Source organism: Pseudomyrmex gracilis, unplaced genomic scaffold, assembly GCF_002006095.1.
Source record: "Pseudomyrmex gracilis isolate BER0280 unplaced genomic scaffold, ASM200609v1 scaffold_68, whole genome shotgun sequence".
Classification (NCBI taxonomy): Eukaryota; Metazoa; Arthropoda; class Insecta; order Hymenoptera; family Formicidae; genus Pseudomyrmex; species Pseudomyrmex gracilis.
The window spans coordinates 24,122-44,817 of NW_018020652.1; the positions used below are offsets into that span (position 1 = coordinate 24,122).

Genomic DNA, 20,696 nt, shown 5'->3' on the forward strand with positions numbered 1-20,696 from the left:
GATGCGAATACGTTTCTTTGTTTAAATTTCTCTTCGCACAGTTTCCATGTGCGCGCACAAGCGTCAGGTTGGTTTTGTTAACGCAAATACGTTTCTTTGCAAGTAACAATTTTATCGTTTCCGACACTGTTTTAAACAATTCTATCTTCTCAACAATCTATGACCATTTTACATTTGCGTAATAGTCACAGATGAAAATTCAACGTTTATTGCGAAGTATTTTTTACACAGGAGTAAATTAGTAGTTTAAATAAACAATGGAAGTTGCGCTCGAGTCGCTTTGATAAATTTATTGACTTGTAATTTTTTTAAATTAATTTTTTGCTCGAAATATTTGTCGGTAATACAGTGACTGGTAGTGTGTACAATCTGATATCAAAAGATGATATAAAAGCGTGGCCTATACCGCGTCGGTACGTTACGGATAGTCGAGACATAAGACAGAACCGGGCCCGGTGGTCTCGCGGCCTAAGTGCGAGGGTTGCGAATGGAAAGGTCCCGAGTTCGAGTCCGACGTCGTCGGATTTTTCCGGGCCGATATCTTTTCGAGTCGACATTGTCGATTGAAAAAGCGAACCCCGTCAATCAGAGCTCTGAACAACTGAGCAGGGGGCACTTCGTCGTCCTTGGGAAGAGAAATCGTCCCTAAAGACGAAAAAAAACCACCACTAAGAGATGGTCATCGGAATCGGGCAAGAGCAAAAACCACCTGATTAAAAATTTTCCCACCTCTATGAAAAATATAATTTATTGACAAAACGAGGTGTTTCCCACATCCTCTCGAAGGATTTACGGACAGAGGGAGGGTAGCTCTTGCTCTCAAAATTTTATCAATATCCGTTGACAAGCACGTCTTTTTAAGAAAATTTGTATATTTAAAAAAAAAAAAAGATTATACACATTCATCGGTTATATACATATTTAATTTGTAATTTCTACCACTAGTGTAAATTGCAAACAGTTATAAGATTAAAAAATATGTCCGGGCAGTGTTTTTTTTTTTTTTTGTTTTTTTTTTTGACGCGTTATCACACCGACCAACGCTGTTTGTTTTTTTTTTTTTTTTTGTAAACGCACAATATATGTTTTAAGCAAATCCTCCGTTTTTAAAAAGGTTTCACACGACTTGTGTATATGTTTTTCAGAACGTTGCTATATTTCGAATATGTGTTAAATTGATGTCCGTATAAAATTACTACGTGGTTAATTTCTCAATTCTCGGAACCTCTGGATAATTCGTTCGTGTGGCGAAGTTGTAACAAGTTTTCTCGGATAGTGATATTCTTTTCTCGCAGGTGTCAATCCTGAAACACAAACGAGCATTTAATTTAACAAGCCGCTTTACAATAACATTAGGCAAAAGTGACATTCCTTCGTTTTTCTCTAATATCAAGAAACATGACTGTTTCGTAATTCAATGAATACCCGATAGGTCAATTTCAAAACAATTAACCTGTTGGAGTGTCACGACGTAGATCTTCGTTAAAGAATTTTCCAATTTTGTTTTGTATCGCAACCATTTGCGCAAGCGTCTGATCGTTCCAATCCAGCGTGTGTTCGCGTTCACCGTCGATCTTATCGCCCAAGTCCGTGGACAGTTGCAGATTTGTTTTACTCAGATCTTCCAATTGCTTGTTGTGCTTATTACTTCCTTCCACTATTATGTTGCTTATATTCTATTCGAAACAAACACACAATTGTGTAGATCAACAAAAAGATGAGTCTTTGATTATTTTTGTATAAATTTTGTTTTTTTTGTGCGGACATCAAACGCGCGAAAAATTAATTTCTTCTTTCGCAAAGCTGATGGACCACGCTTCATCAGAAAACCAAATCAGGTTTTTTTCTTGTCCACGAATACGCGTTCAATGTGTAAAAACAAATAGTTTTGATGAGACAAACTTACTTTGAGAGATTGAACGCACAAATGATCGTATTGTTCGAGCTTCTGTCCCCTTTGTTGCGTGTTATCCTCGACGTACTGTTTGTTCTTCGTTAACACCTCGCAACGATTATTTATATTGGTTTGAAGATTGTCGATCAGCTCACGGCTGTTTATCGCTATCTGTTCTGCCAAAGTCCAATTCTGAAATGAAAAGAAAAATCAAATTACGTAAATTTCTTTATCGTGTCATTTTTGCTTTTTGTTTTTTGTTGCGTCGATGTAAATTCCTCAAAAAACCAAATAAAACTCTGAAGAAACTCTTTTTACCTCTTTCATGCCAGATTGAACATCACTTCTGAGTCGGCCGATATCGTTCCGCATCTCATCTCGTAACGTCTCATTTCTCTCAACAGCTTTGTCGTAATTGTCGCCGCTGTTTTTGGTCACACTGTCGCACAATTCGTTGACACGGCTCACGGTTGCGCGCTTCGCGGAATAATTGTTGTTCACGTTTTCATTAAACTTGTTAAATTGCAGTCGCATGTCTTCGTATTGTGTTCGCACGTCTTCGAACGCCTACAAAACAAAAAGAGACACGTGCCTTGTACATGTGAGTGTTAAAAAAAAAAACGATCAAGTGTAAAATTTAGTGCAAAAAAAAAAAAAAAAAAAAAAAAAAAAATATCGGAATGGCAAAATGTATTTATTAATTAATTACATTTGTGAAAGTTTGAAGCTTTCCTTCGAGCTCTTCTTTTTCTTCCATAATTTTGGCATCCTTTTCGGACTCAGCTTCAATGTTTTCTTTTATCTCCGTTATACTTTTGTACAAATTATCACGTTCTCGCAATCTGTGATCCGTGAGCTGTGCGATTGATTCGTTCATTCGAGCCAGCAACTTATCGAACTTCCGACATATGTCATCGTTTAAACGATGCAAATTGTCGATAATTTTCGAATTATTAGCTTCGATCGCGTTATTTATCTCAGATTTCTGATTCAGCACTGTGTCATTTAAAAATTTGCGTTCGTCGTCAATCACATTGGTAAAATGTTCCATCTCGGTGTTCAAGTTCTCTCGGTGCTGTTCGTGCTAAAAACCAAAAAAAACACTCTTGCCACGTACACGTACTGTTTTACTTGAATCGTTACGATACACACTCCGGTAATTTTTTTTTTTTTTTATTCTAACAAAATATATAAACATACCGAGTTATGTAAATTGTTTTTGAATTCATCTATCGCTGATTTTCCTCTCTTAACGATGTTGTCCACCACAAAACCGATCATCGAATCTATTTCGTTTTTGGACGAAGTTACGTACGCGCCTGCAAAAGTGACAAAGTATATAATCGGCGTATAAATAATATATAAACATATGAAAATCCGTTATAAACAAAATTTTTGTGTTTTTTTTTTTTTACCGATGTCATGTTTTATACTAGCAAGAGACTGCAATTGCATCTGCGTGTATTCCGTAACGTTAGTTTCCATCTTTTCAAATTGCTGGGCAACATTGACTCGAAATTGATGACTCAGATGTTCGTTTTCTTGTTCCAATTGTCTGTAGAGATACGTTAAATAAATTTAAAGATAATAAGTGACACACACACACACGCGCGCGCGCACATTCAAATAATTTGTGTAAAATGATTGAAAGAAAAATAAGAATGAAAAAAAACAAATATATATATAAATCTCTACGCGTACCTCTTGTGAGAAATTTTATCGTGAAGCTTGTTCACGTCAGTCGTCGCCACATCGGCGATACTCAAAAGTGTTTGCGCTTGTGACAAAAGCTGTTTCTCTGTGAGAACATGTTTCTCCACCAAGTAACTTTGTTCTTCTTTTTCACGTTCTATTTTTTCCAATAATTCGGTAGTTGACTTCAACGCGTGTGCGGTAGTTTCCAATTTCTCCTTGGTCTCGTGCAACTGATTGGTTTGCTCGGTATGTTGCGCTTGTAAATCAGAGAATATTTGCTGAAAAGATAAAAAAAAAACGAATATTACATTACACACTTGTGCTCTGTTTTGCAAATATATATAAATATATATAAATATATATAAATATATTATATATATAATATATAATATATTATATATATATATATATATAATATAATAATATAATATATATACAGGGTGTCCCAGAATTGCCGTACAATCTCTCGTAGGCAGGTAGAAGAAGTAAAACTGAGTCGAAAAGTCCTGGATCATTTTTTTCTATTATTTATAATAAAGGAGTAATTATTGAGTAAATCAGGCCAATCAGCGCAGACCTTTAGCCATACGCACGTCAGTGAGCGCTCACACACACGAGGCGCGCGGCCCACTGACGTGCGTCTGGCTAAAGGTCTGCGCTGATTGGCCTGATTTACTCAATAATTACTCCTTTATTATAAATAATAGAAAAAAATGGTTCAGGACTTTTCGACTCAGTTTTACTCCTTCTACCTGCCTACGAGAGATTGTACGGCAATTCTGGGACACCCTGTATATAATATATATATAATATATATATAATATATATATAAATATATATATAAATATATATAAATATATATAAATATATATAAATTAAACAAATAATTATACCCCACCTCCTTAGTTTCCATTGTTTCCTGAAGCACTTTAATGTGATTGATTTTTTCTCCAATCTCCTTGGTCTGATTTTCAATTAATGTCGTCATCTCGTTGTAATTTTCGTGTGCTAAATACACGCCATTTCGTTCGTGCGCAGCCAACAGGTCTCTCCTGAGTCTTTCAATCTCTTCGGTGTATTCTTTAAGCAGTGCCTTCTTAGATAGTTTCTGATTGATTTCGGGACGATTTGTGATGTTTTTGGCACGATGAGCATAATCTAACGTTGACAGTGTTTCTTCGTAATTCGTGCTAGCCGGAGACACCGTTGCAATAATTGAAGTTTTCGTGCGCCCGCCTAACGAATCTTGCAGGAGTCTCGTTAATTTTGATTCTCTGTCAAAATGTTGCAAAAGTTAGTTGACAAGCCAGTTGTAAGATTGTTGAGTAGAGTAAGAATCGCGCTACAAATGCGTCATTTTCTCTCATATTTAATGAGAAATAAAGACACGGCATTTTTAGCGCGACTCTTGGACCCTACACTTCAATGAACGCTGGATCTCTCATATATTACCGATAAGGCACGTGAGGAGCTCTTTCAACGAGCGCTGTTATAACTCTGCCAAGAGTTAATAGAGATTGGTTGATACTTCCCGCTTCCTTGGCTCTCTTGTCAACCGCGCCGGATCTCCCAATGTTTTCACTTCCAGCTAAATCCACTAGATTTAACTTTCCGGTTTTCAAAAGTTCTTCTCCGTCCACATTATTTTCTTTTATATGAATGGTAATTGAAAACACTGTGTGAGAACGGCTGAAAATATAACGCGCAGAAAAGAAATTGATTTAAACATAAAACGACAACGTACTCAGAAGAAAACAAACAAAATGAGATAAATTGTGAGACAACAACCTCGAGTGAGCGTTCATCAAAGTTGCAGCTGTTTGTCTCTTTTCCGATCCTTTCTCCAAAATTTTGTAAACCTCATTTTTGTTGTGCACAGTGATCTCCTCTAATCCGTGAATAATTACCGAACCTTTTCTACTGGCATCCTCATATAGTCTGTAAAAGACTCACATTGTCAACATACATATCTCGTTATGAGGTTTTAGTATTGTAGAAAAGTTGTAGTATATACACATTTACGTGTGACATTACCTTAGTTTAGATGTATCATGATTAGATGACAGCAAGTCAAACAATTCTTCGTTATATAATTCAAGAAAGCTAACTCGTACTGTGTATTCTTCCACTTCCAACGTACGTAATTCATCAAACAAGTGACTGAACGCACGAGGTATAATTCCAGCTGATGAATCCTACATTATACATTTATCCTTTTGTTATTACTATAATATATATATGTGTATATATATATATTATACACAATACTATTTTCTCTGTATATTATAGGATTTCTTGAATACTTACATGTGACAAATATATTGCACAAAAATATTCAAGAAATTTTACATGTTACTTCTAAACAGCAAGATTTATTTCACAAAATATGACATACTTACACTTTGCCAATGTAATGTTGGATCATTGTTAACACCCTCCATGGTAAATGTTTTTCCGGTTCCAGTTTGGCCGTAAGCAAAAACTGTACAATTATAACCAGCCAATACTTCCTCAAGCAATGGACTAACAACCGCATTGTAAACATCAATCTGTAAAACAGATTGTTGTATAAAATATTTAAAGAAGATACAAACAAAAATTGCTAATATATACCTGTTTTGAAGAAGGTCCAAATGTTTTGTCAAAGATAAATTTGTGTGAATGAATAGCTTGCCTAATCTTTAAATATTTCATAAAAGAGAAAAAAAAAGAGAGAACAGACAGAGAGACAGAGCGAGAGAAAAATGATTGTTTCTTTTTTTTAATAAAACAAAATATACATTTATATGTACCTGTTTTGAGGAAGGTCCAAATGTTTTGTCAAAGGTAAATTTTTTTGAATGAGTACCTTTTTCATGTACCAATATTTCCTTACTGGATGGTATCTCCAATACCGAACACGATTTCCCGATCTTTTCGATGTTGTTTATCGGCCTGTTAAAAAGATAAACAGCATTGAGGAATGTAAATAAAAACAAATCTAGATTCTACACAAACTCAAGAGATTTAATCGGCGAGAAAATTATAAAACGATCGCTTGTAATATTGTTAGCAAAATTTTTAATGTTTCTGCGAGGATGTACACACAGATTTTTTTTTCTTTTTTTTTTTTTACAAGCGTTGTATCAACTCGCTCACCTGACGCGCACAAAAACTTGTATATGCTGATTCTTATCCTTCTTAAAATTACGTGTGTCACTCATTTTGTAAAATACTCGCGCGCGGAATCGTGTTGTAATTTTTTTTTAATTTACGTTAAAAATCTTCACGTTGGACAACGGATTTTTCTAGCGTTCCCTCCGCGCAGTTTACATTGGTTTAACACGCAAAGCGTCAGAAGTTGGATAAAACATCCGTTGAAGAATTCGAATTGAAGCGTTTTGCGCACTTGACGCCAGAGGGACGCGTTTCTGCACGTGGCAAAAGTTTAGACGTAACGTCGCAACGTCGTCAAAGCAAATCGACCAATCGCGGGCCGGCATTCCAGCTCGAATGTGAGACGATACCGGTAATGTAATTGGTCGAATCGTTCGCGACCTTAATGGTTGCGGCTAAAATTTTTTCACGCGCGGAATGACATTTTCCGGAAACTACACGTGACTACCAGAGCGGCCACCTCGTTGTAGTTTCCCGCAACGCTTCCGATTTCCGCTTCCACAGCGCCACGCATCCGCGAGAATGGATGCGGAAATCGGAAACTACGAAGTTCGACGTTCGAAGACGGTTCGAGTCCGCACTGCGACTACTTTCAAGCGCCGCGATGCGTCGTTCGATTGACTTTGCCGCGACACGTCCTGTCAAAAGTTCAAACACCTTTTCTTTCCGAAGCTGACATTACATTTTAAAAAAATCACACTCTGCGCGCGCGCGAGCACAATAGTTGTTGAAGGAGTTTGGAACGACTTTTGGTTTTTAGACACTTTTGAAATTGGAGCATAGCATTTTCAAGAAACATTTACGTTATTGTTGCTCGCGCGAGTGCTGGTTCTACAGTTTCGAGTTTGTGACAATTGTGGCCAAATATATATATTTTATACATTTTTGTATAAAATTCCTGCTTTACTATGTAAGCAATAAGAATTTTCGCGAGGAACTAGGTGGCATAATTACGAAGAGTACAATTCGACTTCTCGATTTTTACGCATATATCAAATAGTACTTTATGCATATGTAAAAACAATGTCGTAAGTAGTTAATTATTTAATGAAAATTAATACTATACATCTAATACAAGTTTTGCAAATAAATTAGCGGCAACTTAAAGTTTTTTATAAAATAAAATTTAGAGAGAGAATATAAATCGAGATATATCTTTTAATAAGCATACAATTTTAATTTCAGAGAAAAGTTCGTAATAATGTGCGAAGCAAGAGTGGGATGTTTTCGTGAAAACAATACATTTAATATTATTTCGGCATCTCGGAAGAATAACTTCGGATTAAAAAAGAAATATAAGATAGATGTTTTTTTTCTCGATGGATTATTACTGCGTATGTATACAGAACAAAGTATGGTCAGCCCCCCGCAACTTTTCCTATCTTCTCCGTCGCCAAACAACGTAACAAACGCAAATGTGGCAACAGCTTTTTCACTACGGCGATGACATCAGTGGCAACGTAAAATAATATTTTTCTCGATAAAAGTGAGAGCGTGTTTAAGTCTCAAAATAGTTTAGAAGTGATATGAAAATACGAGCATATCTATTTTAATACTAGGTTCTATTACATAGTTACATATTTCGTGTTTGATGTTGTTTTAATCCTTTTACCGCTGACTTACTGAGATACCAAAATATATACAGCCTGTAATTTTGGTAAAGTACTTTTAAAAATTGCCTTTTTAAATATTTTATTATCATTAAACAATTCCTTAATTATTAATTATTTTTAACAATTGCTTCACATCGCGTTCGAATATATTCGAGCTCGGCAATGAAAGGATTGAAAAGAAAAATAATAGCGGTTAGATACATATTTATCACTTAAAGTAATTGCTACTACACGGAACAACAGTCTATAAAAATCTTTGATCTTAGATGTTCATTAGACGTCACATAGAATTTTAGATGTCCAATAGATGCGTAATGAATGTATGTTACATTTGTGTAGGTGTATTGACAGTATCAGTTGTTGACACATTAATAAAAGTAATGGTATAATAACTTAAAAACTAGAGGAGCATATAAATTGATTATTAAAAACATCGTTAGCTAAATTAATTGATGCATCGGGATTGTATAAGAAACGGCTGTGTCGCGCATTTAGCAGCAGAAATAGTTGAGCATTCGAATATGCAGGTTGAAATTATCACATGCTAGTGTTTGAAAGTCAAGTGTAACAAAAATTAAAAAATCGAACTAGTTTTTAGTATTAAATCACTTAATATCATGCATTATCGTTTTCTGTTTGAAGAATAAAATAACACAGTAGGGGTGTGTTAAAAGGAACTTTCGTCAATGTTTCACAAAAACGTGGATAAAATCTGAAGAAAACGATCTAAAAGAAAGTATAGTGTGTGTCTGTACGTCTCGCAAGTGTACATTAATTATTTTATGAAACATCAATTATGATGTTTTTTCAGGACTTTGTGCATAAAGCAAGTTAGTTGTTTGTTTTTCAGATGACTTTTGACAAACAATTACAAAATAACGAAAAATGAGTAACACAACACTACTAAACAGTGTTGATTGTGAACAAGTATTGTACAATTTAACTGGAAATGAAACGATTATGTTTGTTGAAATTATATCGAGGCAAGTCGAAGTCAATATTTCAAAGTACACCAAAAAAAAGTGTTTTGGAAAGTTTGTTCAATTGTATCAAGAGAGAAATGACATCTCAAGACAGTATCAAATAGATGCTCTCAGAGAAAAGTGTTTTCCGTATTACATATTGATTGTTTTGTTGAGCCTGCTAGGCAACTGTCTATCGATGTGCGTGTTGTTCGGGACGAAGTTACGTTACTCTTCACCGAGCGTTTACCTGGGCGTGCTAGCGATAAGCGATAATTGTTACTTAGGAACATTATTAGCCCGACAGTATTATAGATCAAAGCACTATGATAATTTGTTTTTTGACAAGTTCCCTTTCTTTTTATTGAATTTTTGTTCTTGTTTGAGTGCGTGGCTCGTGATAGTTTTCACTGTCGAGCGATACATCGTAATTAAGTGGCCGCTTCGTCGTAATTCGTTTTGTACTGTCGCTCGTGCAAAGATTATGATAATCATATTAACGATATTAACGATTCTTCTAAACATTCCCGAATTTCTTCTGACTTTCTTGTACTTAAAATCCGACTTAGCAATTTATAGGATCTGTCAAGTTGCTATAATAATTATCATACCGCTGATTGTGATAATTATCCTGAATATTCTGATAACATACAACATTTACAAAAGTTATCGTAATCGAAGAAATATGACTGCAAATCCCATCACTTCTAATGAAGATCGGATTTATCAGAACTGGATGTTACAATCGACTAAAATATTTCTTCTTCCATGTGCGTTTATGTGCTTCAATATGCCCATTTGCATTATGAGAATAATCCTTTTTTCTGTTTACGTACGTGTTAATGATTTATAAATTACTAAAGTATTTACACATATTGATATATTTATTGTTTGTATATTTATAATACTATATACAGGGGTTTAAGGCTACTGATGATCATCTACGAGACTTAAAAATGAAAATTGATAATGAGAATAATGCAATCGTATCTTTGGCTTTCATCAGAGAAATTATAATGTGGAAACAGATCTCTTTCTGGGTAATTATAGCGAACCATATATATTTAATAAATTTCGGTATAAATTTCTTGCTTTACTGTGTGAGCGGGAAGAATTTTCGTGACGAATTAGTTGGCGTATTTAAGAAGAGTATAAATCAACTTCGAAAGTGTTATGAGCATATAAACAATCATTAACGACAATGTCGTAAGTAGTTAATTATTTAATGAAAATTAATACTATACATCTAATACAAGTTTTGTAAATAAATTAATGAAAACTTAAGTTTTTTATAAAATATACTTTAGAGAGAATCAATATATCTTTCATTAAGCATACAAATTTAATTTCAGAGGAAAGTTCGGAACAACGTGCGAAGCAGAAGTGGGATGTTTTGTCAAAAACAATGCATTTAATATTACTTAGGCATCTCGGAAGAATAACTTCGGATTAAAATTCTATATTGCGACTATTGCCGCGAAATTGCGCGGCAATAGTTTTTTCACCTCGGTGATGACAACATAAAGTAACATTTTTCTAAAGACGGTAAGAGTGAGCAGCATATATATGTCTCGAAGCAGTTTAAAAGTAAGATGAGAATACGGTCATTTTTAATTCTTATATTTTAATTCTAAGCTTCGTTATGTAGTTACATATCGTGTTTGATGTTAATTTCAATCCTTTCATTGCTGACTTAACGAGATATTAAATATATACAGCTTGTCTCTCTGTTAAAGTATTTTTAAAAATTAAATTTTCTAAATGTCTCATTAAGTATTTTATTAAGTAATAATTATTGTCTTTACTTGTCATGAGATTAAATATTTAAAGTTGCGCTTTGCTTCGCGCTCGAATATATTCGAGCTCAGCAATGAAAGGGTTAATAAGAAAATTGAGATAGCTATGTTATATATATATATGTTTATATCAATTAAGATAATTGCTACCACACAGAACAACATTCTATTAAAAAAAATCCTCTGATCTTAGATTGTTCATTAGACGTCACATAAAGTTTTAGATGTCCGTTAGACGTATAATGAACATATTATGTCTGCGTGGTGTATTGATATTAACAGTACCAGTTATTGTTGACGCATTAATAAAACTCACGTTATAATAAGTTAAAAAAAAAAAAAAAAAAAAAACAAAGAAGCTTATCAACTGATTATATATAAACGCATTAAATCGAAATTAATGTAACAACAAACCGATGATTAAGATGAAACATGTTACAAATAGCGCATTTGTTGTTGTCGCGAAAATGTTTTTGTGTCAAATCAACAAATAATTAAGATAGGAAAGAGAGAAAATAAAACAAAGTGTCTGTCTGATATTTGCTTTATTGAAACCAAACAAACATAATAGTTTAATACATAGTGAAAACTAAACGTCTCAAAAAATTTGTATAAATTTTATTTCTCAAAATTTTTCTACACAATTTCATTTCTGCGTGCGTATATTTAAATTGTCTTGGCGATAGAGCAATTAAACAAATTGACCAATGAGCGAGCAAGGGGAACGACTCGGCAATTGGTCCGACGAAAACGCGGCCAGTGGAAACGCAATGGATGCGTTCGGACAACTCGACGGTTGAGAGAGATCGTCACTTGTGATAGGACTATTCTTCAAAATCTGCGGCGGTTCCAAAAGTACGATCCAATCAGAAGTGATTATCTCTCAACCGTTGTGCAACCTGTTGAGTTGTCTGAACGCACCCAATATGACAACGGAGTACAGAAGAGTGCGTCATATCGTTCGGCTCCAGGAGAAATATTTCTCTCGGAAATTTCTTTTCCGGCTGTCCCTACTACCGCGCGCCGTTTTCCTTCAATCTCGGGTCGCTGGCGGAAATCAAAAGATTATGGCGCGCGGTGGTGGAAGCAGCCAGAAGAGAAATTTCAGAGAAAAACTTCCCTTAGGCCTTTTCTACAATACAGTCGTAAGCTGTAAGTCGTAAGAAATTGATCAATCACAGTCGATTATTCTTCTGTAAGTAGTTTGTGATTGGTCAATTTCTTACGACTGTATATTGACTGTTTATTGTAGAACAGGCCTTAAGAGCCGTCTACAATGGAGAGTTGTAGGCCGTAACAGTAAGAAATTGACAAATCACAATCAATTATTCTTCTGTACTTTGTTTGTGATTGGTCAATTTCTTACGACTGATATTGACTGTATATTGTAGAACAGGCCTTAAGAGCCGTCTACAATGGAAAGTTGTAGGCCGTAATAGTAAGAAATTGACCAATCACAGACGAAGTACAGAAGAATAATCGATTGTGATTGGTCAATTTCTTACTATTACGGCCTACAACTCTCTATTGTAGACGGCTCTTTAGAGCGGAACGATACGGTGCACTCCTCTGTACATCCGAAATCTATTCTCGCCAATTCTGATTGGTTGCCGCCGTTCAGCGATTGGTTCGCGCGCGCGAAACGTGGACAGCGCGGCGCTCGTGAAGGCGCGAACTCGCAAGATGCGAGCACACGCGATGCGTTCTCAGATCTTTCTCTCAACGGTCTGTGTTTACACACGGTGTGTGTGATTGTGTGTAATCTCTGACAACACATATATAAAACAACGACGACGGTTTTCGGATCGAGCAATCCGAGAACACACTTGTCTCTCGTTCCACTTTCGTAATTTGTGTATCGTGCAATCTTAGTCGTCGTTTCGTTCTTGTAACATATATAATTTAATTACAAAAAAACCAAAAAAAAACACAATGGCAACTCCGAAAGTGTGGGCCAAGATACAACCTCTGGAAAATCCCGCGAATCTTCTGGACATCACGACGGAACAACTGGCTGTCAGTATGCAGGAAAGGTAAATTTTGTTGCTTGTCACGCGACAGTTCACTTTTTTTTTTTTTTTTTTTTTTAATCGAACAATTCGGATCTTGCGAAGTTTCACGTCTTCTTCGCGCAGCTCGCGCGTTATCAGCGAGAACACCGTGAGTAACGCGATATTTACGATAGAAACAACAACAATTGCGTAACGTTGCGTTATACCTAATTTTTTTTTATGTCACCTTGAGGACGATTGAATTTCGAATTGAAACTTGATTTCGATTTCAATTTTGTTTGCTCTCTCTCTCTCTGCAATTTCTCTGAAGGTTCAAGGGTTTGAATGTTGTTTCAGGGAATTGCGAAAGCAATTCGACGACGGGGACAACGTGGACAAATCGGAGATCGACGCGGGAGAGACGTACGACGCGAGTGACACCGGCAACGACGAGGTCATCGCGTACCTGCTGCAGTCCCAATTCAATCACGAGTACAACGCGATGCTGAAGCGCACGGAAGACAAGTTCAATCGCGATGCGAAAGGTGACGATGCACAAAGGTCGCGAGAGTATTTTTGTTTGTTTGTTTGTTTTTTTTTTTGTTCCCCGTAAAGAATCACGTTTATCTAAAACCATCTGTTCTCCATGTGTGTTTCAGTGAATATCTCGTACAGTAATTACAGGAACTCTTCCCAAGAGACTAAGGACGAGGATAGTGTAGATCCCAATGCTGTTGACGATGTCAACAGAGATTTCGATCGTTTCGTGGTGAATATCGCGCGCGTTGGCGCTTGAAAGTGTGTGTGTATGTGTGATACACCGTAGAATCTCGCGCTCTTGTTAAAAAACACGCTGCGTATATTTGTTTTGCAGAGCATAGAGAGGGAATACGCTTCGATTCCGCGCTGCGGTTACAAGAAGATGGGAAAAGATTCGCAAATAATAACGAAGCACGATATGTTGATGTCTTCCAGAATAAACGCCTGTCGGGTGTTGCAATTCCCGCCTGGCATTCGCACGGGCGACACCGGCAAATTTGACGTTAAACTAAACAACAAAGTGTTCAACACCCTGCGCGCTTACAGCCGCGCCCAGTGTTCCAAGGAGAGGGCCAAGATCTCGCCCAAATCCAAGACGCAAACCCATCCGAAATAGAAGACAATATATACGAAAGTTCGTTTCTCTCTTGCAGCTCTTCCTATGTCAAATCTCAAATCTTCGTTGTCATTTAATTCCATGTTGCGCGTATCGGTATCTTGAGTTACCGCGGCGCGCGCTTGTGGTGATGGCGGTGGTGGTGGTGCTTCTCGCGCCTCGACGCCGGGACGAGAGCGCCAGATCGACGATTTAATAATCAAAATTCCTCGATCTTCGAATCACAACTGATTCTGACGCTCGCGTGACAAAGCACCGGATTGAACGAGTGCGCGTCGCGCACAGACTCCTGTTCAAAACGAGACAACCTGCCGTTTTCAAGCTCAACTGAGTCTGACGTCTCAGGATACCGAGAGAGAGAGAGAGAGAGAGAGAAAAAAAAGAAAAACAGTTTTTATGACAGAATGTAACGTCGTATTTTGACGATCTCTTCGAATATATTTACATAATTCAATTGCACTCACCAGGGTGCATTAATTAATTAAAATCTGACAGTTTCACATGATGTAGCGCGCAATTGATTTTTTTGTTCTTTGTGTGTAAAAACAAAAAACAATTGAACCTGGAAAATTGCATATGCGATAACTGAGGAAAGAGAATTTTTTTTTTTTTTATTGTAAATATATGATTGAAGGGATTGGGGTGTGTCCGTTTTACACCAGGCCGGAGGAAAGCAACGACACAAAGGCGGCGCGAGTCATTAATGCACCTTTGTGTGCGAACGCGTAATGAGTAATGCGCGCGTGACGCATCAATATAAAAGAACAAACAAAAAAAAAAGAAGAAATTTATTTACACGAACGAAACTTGCACGATTATTGCGTAAGATACGATTCCTCTCCCCCCCTCCCCCCCGTAAAGAAACAATAAATCTTACAACAAAAAGAAAAAAGACTTACGAGAGAGAACTGAAATATATTATTCTCCTTTGTACACATTTATAGGCATTAAAAAAAAATAATGATAATAATAATAATAAGAAAAAAGAACTCAACAAACAGGGAACGATTGCGCAGAATTGCGTAAGAAACGAAGCTCGATCGAACGCGCGATCTGTGTTCCACAGCGATAAAAAAATTCCACATCATTTGTTTTCTTGCATCGCGTTTTTTTTTTTTTTTTTTTGCCGAATGATCGATAAAAACTTTTTTTTTATCAGTCGAACGTGCGCGCGTGGGTCAAAAATCGACGCTGGACAAAAAAGGAGGGAACACGTCTTTGACAAAATTTTTACATCGACGTACATGCGCGCGCGCACACGAGAATCCAGAAGAATTGCGAAACGATCTGATTGCTCTTTATTTAGTTTTTTTTTTTATTAGATAAATTTAGCGTATGTAACATGCCGCGGGCGGGGAAAGAAGAAGAAACGAAAATGATTTGTGGAAAAAAAGAAACAAATTTTTTTTTTTTGGTTTTTTGTTTTTTTTAAGCAAACGTGCTCGGTCGTCTCGCAAGACTTGTCCAAGCGTGAAAATCGGCCCGCAACGTATACGTGTAAATTATAAATTTTTATTTATTTTCGAATATCAAGATACCTCTTCGTCGAAAGGTATAAAAAAAAAAAAAACAAACAAAAAAGAAGGAAAGAACTTTAAATTCTTTTACCGCTCCATATTACACAAGAAAAGTCTCTTTTATAATTATTAAATAAGTATTTCTATCACATCTGTGTTTTTTTTGTTTGTTTTTGTTTTACTATTTGTGAAATGCAGTTTTTTTGTTTTTTTTTTGTTTTGTTTTCAATGAATGCAGCGTCGCGGCACCGCTCGCCGCGGATTTTTACCCGGGTTGTAATTTCAGTCAGAGTGACACACCGATCGACATGCAATTTTTGTCGCTTTTTTTTTTTTTTTTATTGTGAAGAAAAGCGATTTTCACAGATCGCTTTTTTCAACGCGCCGAATATTCGCGTCTCTAGGTCTCGGAATCTCGTTACGTTCGCGTCCGAAAATTTTGGATTTTCGAAGTGACATTCGCGAATCGCAAACTGGGCGCGGAGATAAAAATTTCAAGCGCGGTTTTTTTGCTTTCGCTCCGCGAATAAAAAAAAACGAATCTTCGCGCTCGTCGTCTTTTTTGCGTTAATAATTTTCAATTTTATTTCGTTTCGTTCGACCGAACGCGAAGACGCGCACACAAAGTCAACAACAACGGTTCGGTTCACTTCCCATTCGAATTGAGATGCGCAACATGCACGCAGAGATAAGATAACGCAAAGCGCAAAACCAAGGACTCGTTTTCGGCGGAGCAAAAACTTTGACGCGCGACGCGAGAGAAATTCTGAGATCAGGTTTTTTTCAACGCGCGTGTCCACGAAAATTTCTTCGGGTAAAACGCGACGGACAAAAATTGCAAAAATTCGCGGACGCGCCAACGTGTCCGTCCGCGACAGATTTGTTTTCTCTCTTGTTTGATTCCTATCGTTTTTTTTTGTTTTTGTTTTTTTTTTGTTTTTTTGGTATATTTCGTACCGTTATATCTTATACCTCTCCTTCCGCAGTAAGAATCATATCTCACATAAAGTACTAGAATGTATCAAATATATATTATTATGTACGTGTGTTGTATTCATGTTTTCTTTTGCGTGTGTTTCGCTCGCTCGCGCGCGTTCGCGTTTATTTAATTTTTCCACAAGCGTGTCTCCTCAAAAAAATGTTGTTGTTTCCTGGTGTTTTTTTTTTTTGTTTTTGTTTTTCTCATATTCTCGTGGAATGACACCGAACTCTCGACGAGAGTGTCTCGAAGCGCAAAAACTTGAATTTAGTCGTCAAGATCGTTAACGTGAAGAACCTCTCGGTGAGTTAAGCCGGCAGCCGACAGGGTCACGATGTCTCTGCATGGGTAGAGGATTCTTCTCGGAAAACTCGTTGTTATTTCGAAACTCGCCGGCGAGTCCGGCTGGCTGAATATCCAGTGATAAACGTCCTGAAAACGTAGGTGTTTTCAATTTTTCAATTTTTTTTTTTTACACGTGAGTTAAATTTCAAAAACGTGATAGTTTTTTTTTTTTTTTTCTTTTGAATTGGCGCGTTCACCGACCTCGACCGTGTCGGTCATGAGAAATCTCCTCTTCATCGTTCTCTCGCCGAACTTGATCTGGAGATGACACGCGTTTGGATGCGACGGTTCAGGCTCGAGAGGCACTTTGTTTACGGTCAGCTCTTTCTCGAGTCGTATACGCTGTATCTCGAGCTCCTGCGCGTTCAATTCCTCCTTCTCCCGCGCCTCCTTTTCCTCGCGCGCTCTTCGCTCCTCCTCTCTCCTGCGATCCTTCTCCTGATCCGCGCGCAACGACTCCTCGTAGGCGCGATCCTGCTGCTGACGTAGAGACTGCGCCGCGCTTCGCTCCGCTCTGCGAAAATTTCAATCGCTGACGAGTGAGCAAAAAACCGAATTTTTTTGCGCATATCAAACCGCAGAAATCTTGGTTTGTTTGTTTTACGCACAAATACATTACACATCTCACATTTACCTCTCCCGACGTGCTTGAATTAAATTAATTTCATTACGCTCTATGATCGTTTGCAAACGGGACGTTAAATCGGCCGCAGAGGGTGTACCTTCTAATCTATAAAAAAAAAAGAAAAGATAAAAACGTTTTTTTTTCTTTCGATCGAGCACGCGCGCGCGACATCGAGTCTCGGAGAACGCGATACGTTTTTTTGTTTTTTTCTTAGGTCTTACGTACCGTCCTACTATTGTCATTCTGTTTCCCTTGAGCACAATGAGCGCCAGAAAGGGATAGGAGCCCGATTTGAGCGCTTCCGCGACTTTGTAGCCCTCTCCGGACTTCACGTTACACGCCCAGAACAGTGTGTGCGTGTTTATGTACCGCGTCATTTCTGGATCGCACAACGTGCTCCTGAAGAAAAGATAAAAAAAAAAAAACACACACACGGTGAGAGAGTTGGAGATTTTTTTCTGTCACACACTGTCGCGTGTGACAAACTCGTTCGCGAGTTAATATTACCTGCACCACTGATCCACCTCCTGCGTCTCATCTTTATGCAAGTAAACCAGAAGAAACTTCAATTCCTGTTTCGCATCCGAAAGAGCTTGGCTGTACGAGCCCTGGTAGAATACCGGATGCGTGTTGCCGTAACGCTCCTCATAAGACCTAATAAAGTTGACTACGTCTTCCACTGGGTTGGAGGACACTTTGGAAATTTATTGTGTAATCTGATCAGTAAAAAGCAAGTAGCGTCCAACATGGGCGCGCGTGTGTGACGAATAGTATTGCAAGTTTCTACACATTGGACTCTCTCAATTTTTCATCAAACGGCCATTTATTGTTGTTACTTCGCTCGAAGTAAGAACAAGCGCAAACTTTTTAGGTAGGTTGCGAAGAAAGGCCAAGACGTGAGGACAAGAGCAAAAGGACAGTTTTACCGAACACACGTGCATGCTACTCACCAGGTTTCACGTTTCTTCTAAATATTGCGAACAACAGTTGCAAGATGCTGCTCACTATGTTGTAACACATGGAAAAAATATAAGACAGAATACCGCCACCTCCGCCTGAACTCCCGGGGTAACTAAAATATATTCTCGAACTGTCGTCCACTACCTGAGGCGGACGGGCGTGCGAATCCTGAGCGTACATGGATGGTCGACCCTCGTACAAGTTCAATTGTTCCTGCGCGAGGACACAAAAATGCAATTTTTGTACACCAGTTAAACAAATATCTCACTTGAGGTCTGCGTGCGTGCGAGCAAGAGGTATTCCTCCTCCTATCGGCAATATGTTACCACAAATAGGAGCCACTTTGGACAAGTGTGACTTTGTGACGCCGCTCCTCTGTTTTTCACAGAATCAACATCTCCGGGAATGTTGTTTTTTTTTTTCCAACAACTGTTGCAACCGACAAAGCGGTCCACACCATTGTACTGGACCTTTAATTCTGTGAGAAACAGTGCGAATCAAACACAAACGTCGTCACAACGAGGAAAAGATTGGAACGCACAGACGTGTGCGTAAAAAAAAAAAAAAACTGTTGCGACAAAACAAAAAATCGAGAAAGGTGTCAGCGCGTGTGTGCGTGCAGCAGTGAAGTTTTTCACCTGAACCGCAACTTCCAGATTCCAGTTGTGCCTCTGCAGAACGTCTCTGCACACCGACAGATCCTCGATACCGGTGAGATCCTGCGAAACGAATCGAATTTTTTACTTTGGATTGTCGCCGGTCGTAGAAGGAACGTCGTCGGCCCGACGAGGACGTGCCTCGCGAGGGGGTGGAGGAGGGGTTGGAAGGGGGCGAAGGAAGGGAAAAATATGTGTGTGTGGTTTCTTTACCTGAAACTGGAGCACCTTCTCGGTCTGATCGGCGCTCAGTTCCCCCAGGGCGAGATCTGCCATGACGAAGCTCTTGTGTAAAAAATTATTCGACCGACCCCCGGTCGAAACGCAAAGTGTCTCGCGAAGATCCGCGCCTCGGTCTCGATCTCTTTCGTTTTGTTACATCGAATCCATCAGCTGACACGGGAATCACACACACGGCGTAGGTTATAGGACGAGATAGCGTAGATCATTTGTGTGGATATCTCGAAGCGGGAAAAATTGCGAAGGATTTTGCGATCGTCTCTCTTTCTCTCTCTCTCTCTCTCTCTCACACACTTTCGTCTCTCTCTCTCTCTCTCACTCTCTTCCTCGACGCGATCGAGGTCTCGCGAAAAAGAAACGTCACGACGCGACCTCCCTCATATCTTCGCTACAACAACGCGCGATGTTGTCGCTGTCATGATTATTAGTCACCATGTAATTTACAAAAGTTTCAAGCTTCTCTCTCAAGTGCACGCACGTACGTACGTACATACGCGGACACCGTTACGATGACAGCGACGTCTCGTCTCTTCGCGATTGGCGAATCGCGTTACTTTTACCACCCGATAAGCGCGTACCCATACGTGTGTGTGTGTGTGTGCGTGTGTGTGTGTGTGTGTAGCGCGGGCGCGTCTCTCGCGTCTCCGCTGTTTAAGAAGCGTTTTTAACGCGTCTTGGAAACACACTCGAGGACGGAGCGCGCACAGGTGGGCGCAGGTGTGTCCGAAGGGACCCCGCGCGATGGGTGCTGATGACGTCCGGAGATAGGGTTTTGTTCATTTCCGATTGATCAATGTCAATCGCGGAACGATCGATCGATCCGATTGGTCGATTCCGTCCGCGGAACAATCGACCGGTCTGGACGTTGACACGTGACGATTTTTTAAAAAAATGTTAAACACCTCGAGAGAGAGAGAGTTGCAACTTTTTTTACGTCAGAGACAGTGCGGAGCTGCGGTTTCAACGACCGGACGTTTGTCGAACTAATTAGACAATTAGACTAATTAAATGGCTAACTAAACTAATAGACAATTAGACAATAAAAAAAAAAACAAATTAATCGCAACAAGAAATATATAAGGCCATACGAGCAGGATGTTTGTGCGGAAAC

At 38.3% G+C, this 20,696-nt stretch overlaps 4 protein-coding genes across 6 annotated transcripts; 2 read left to right on the forward strand and 2 right to left on the reverse strand.

The window, feature by feature from the left end:
* Positions 1-864: 864 nt before the first annotated feature.
* On the reverse strand, positions 865-6,934 carry LOC109854511 (kinesin-like protein Klp61F). The gene is made up of 15 exons (XM_020427668.1): positions 6,728-6,934; positions 6,382-6,523; positions 5,989-6,138; positions 5,624-5,784; positions 5,378-5,527; positions 5,042-5,278; positions 4,488-4,863; positions 3,596-3,867; positions 3,310-3,449; positions 3,095-3,213; positions 2,604-2,978; positions 2,213-2,461; positions 1,907-2,086; positions 1,454-1,676; positions 865-1,304 (listed from the first exon to the last, which is right to left on the reverse strand). The coding sequence occupies exons 1-15, from the start codon at positions 6,790-6,792 to the stop codon at positions 1,204-1,206; spliced, it is 2,940 nt and encodes a 979-aa protein (XP_020283257.1). The 5' UTR covers positions 6,793-6,934; the 3' UTR covers positions 865-1,203.
* A 465-nt stretch (positions 6,935-7,399) lies between these two features.
* Positions 7,400-11,008, forward strand: LOC109854499 (FMRFamide receptor-like). 2 transcript variants are annotated; one of them, XM_020427634.1, is made up of 6 exons: positions 7,400-7,773; positions 7,931-8,231; positions 9,001-9,109; positions 9,209-10,152; positions 10,238-10,360; positions 10,673-11,008. In XM_020427634.1, exons 4-6 carry the CDS (start codon positions 9,244-9,246, stop codon positions 10,733-10,735), a joined length of 1,095 nt encoding a protein of 364 aa, XP_020283223.1. In that variant the 5' UTR covers positions 7,400-7,773; positions 7,931-8,231; positions 9,001-9,109; positions 9,209-9,243; the 3' UTR covers positions 10,736-11,008. The 2 variants fall into 2 exon arrangements, with proteins under 2 accessions (XP_020283223.1, XP_020283224.1); XM_020427635.1 differs by lacking the exons at positions 7,400-7,773; positions 7,931-8,231 and adding an exon at positions 8,352-8,402.
* Positions 11,009-12,857: 1,849 nt separating this feature from the next.
* Positions 12,858-14,632, forward strand: LOC109854497 (serine/threonine-protein kinase RIO3). Its single transcript, XM_020427632.1, has 4 exons — positions 12,858-13,149; positions 13,465-13,652; positions 13,767-13,876; positions 13,982-14,632. Exons 1-4 carry the CDS (start codon positions 13,049-13,051, stop codon positions 14,261-14,263), a joined length of 681 nt encoding a protein of 226 aa, XP_020283221.1. The 5' UTR covers positions 12,858-13,048; the 3' UTR covers positions 14,264-14,632.
* Positions 14,633-16,103: 1,471 nt separating this feature from the next.
* LOC109854505 (FAS-associated factor 2-A) lies at positions 16,104-20,302 on the reverse strand. 2 transcript variants are annotated; one of them, XM_020427653.1, is made up of 8 exons: positions 19,559-20,299; positions 19,328-19,408; positions 18,680-18,902; positions 18,237-18,423; positions 17,955-18,128; positions 17,739-17,834; positions 17,306-17,618; positions 16,104-17,191 (listed from the first exon to the last, which is right to left on the reverse strand). In XM_020427653.1, exons 1-8 carry the CDS (start codon positions 19,619-19,621, stop codon positions 17,027-17,029), a joined length of 1,302 nt encoding a protein of 433 aa, XP_020283242.1. In that variant the 5' UTR covers positions 19,622-20,299; the 3' UTR covers positions 16,104-17,026. The 2 variants fall into 2 exon arrangements, with proteins under 2 accessions (XP_020283242.1, XP_020283243.1); XM_020427654.1 differs by lacking the exon at positions 17,739-17,834 and having other exon boundaries at positions 19,559-20,302.
* Positions 20,303-20,696: the final 394 nt, after the last annotated feature.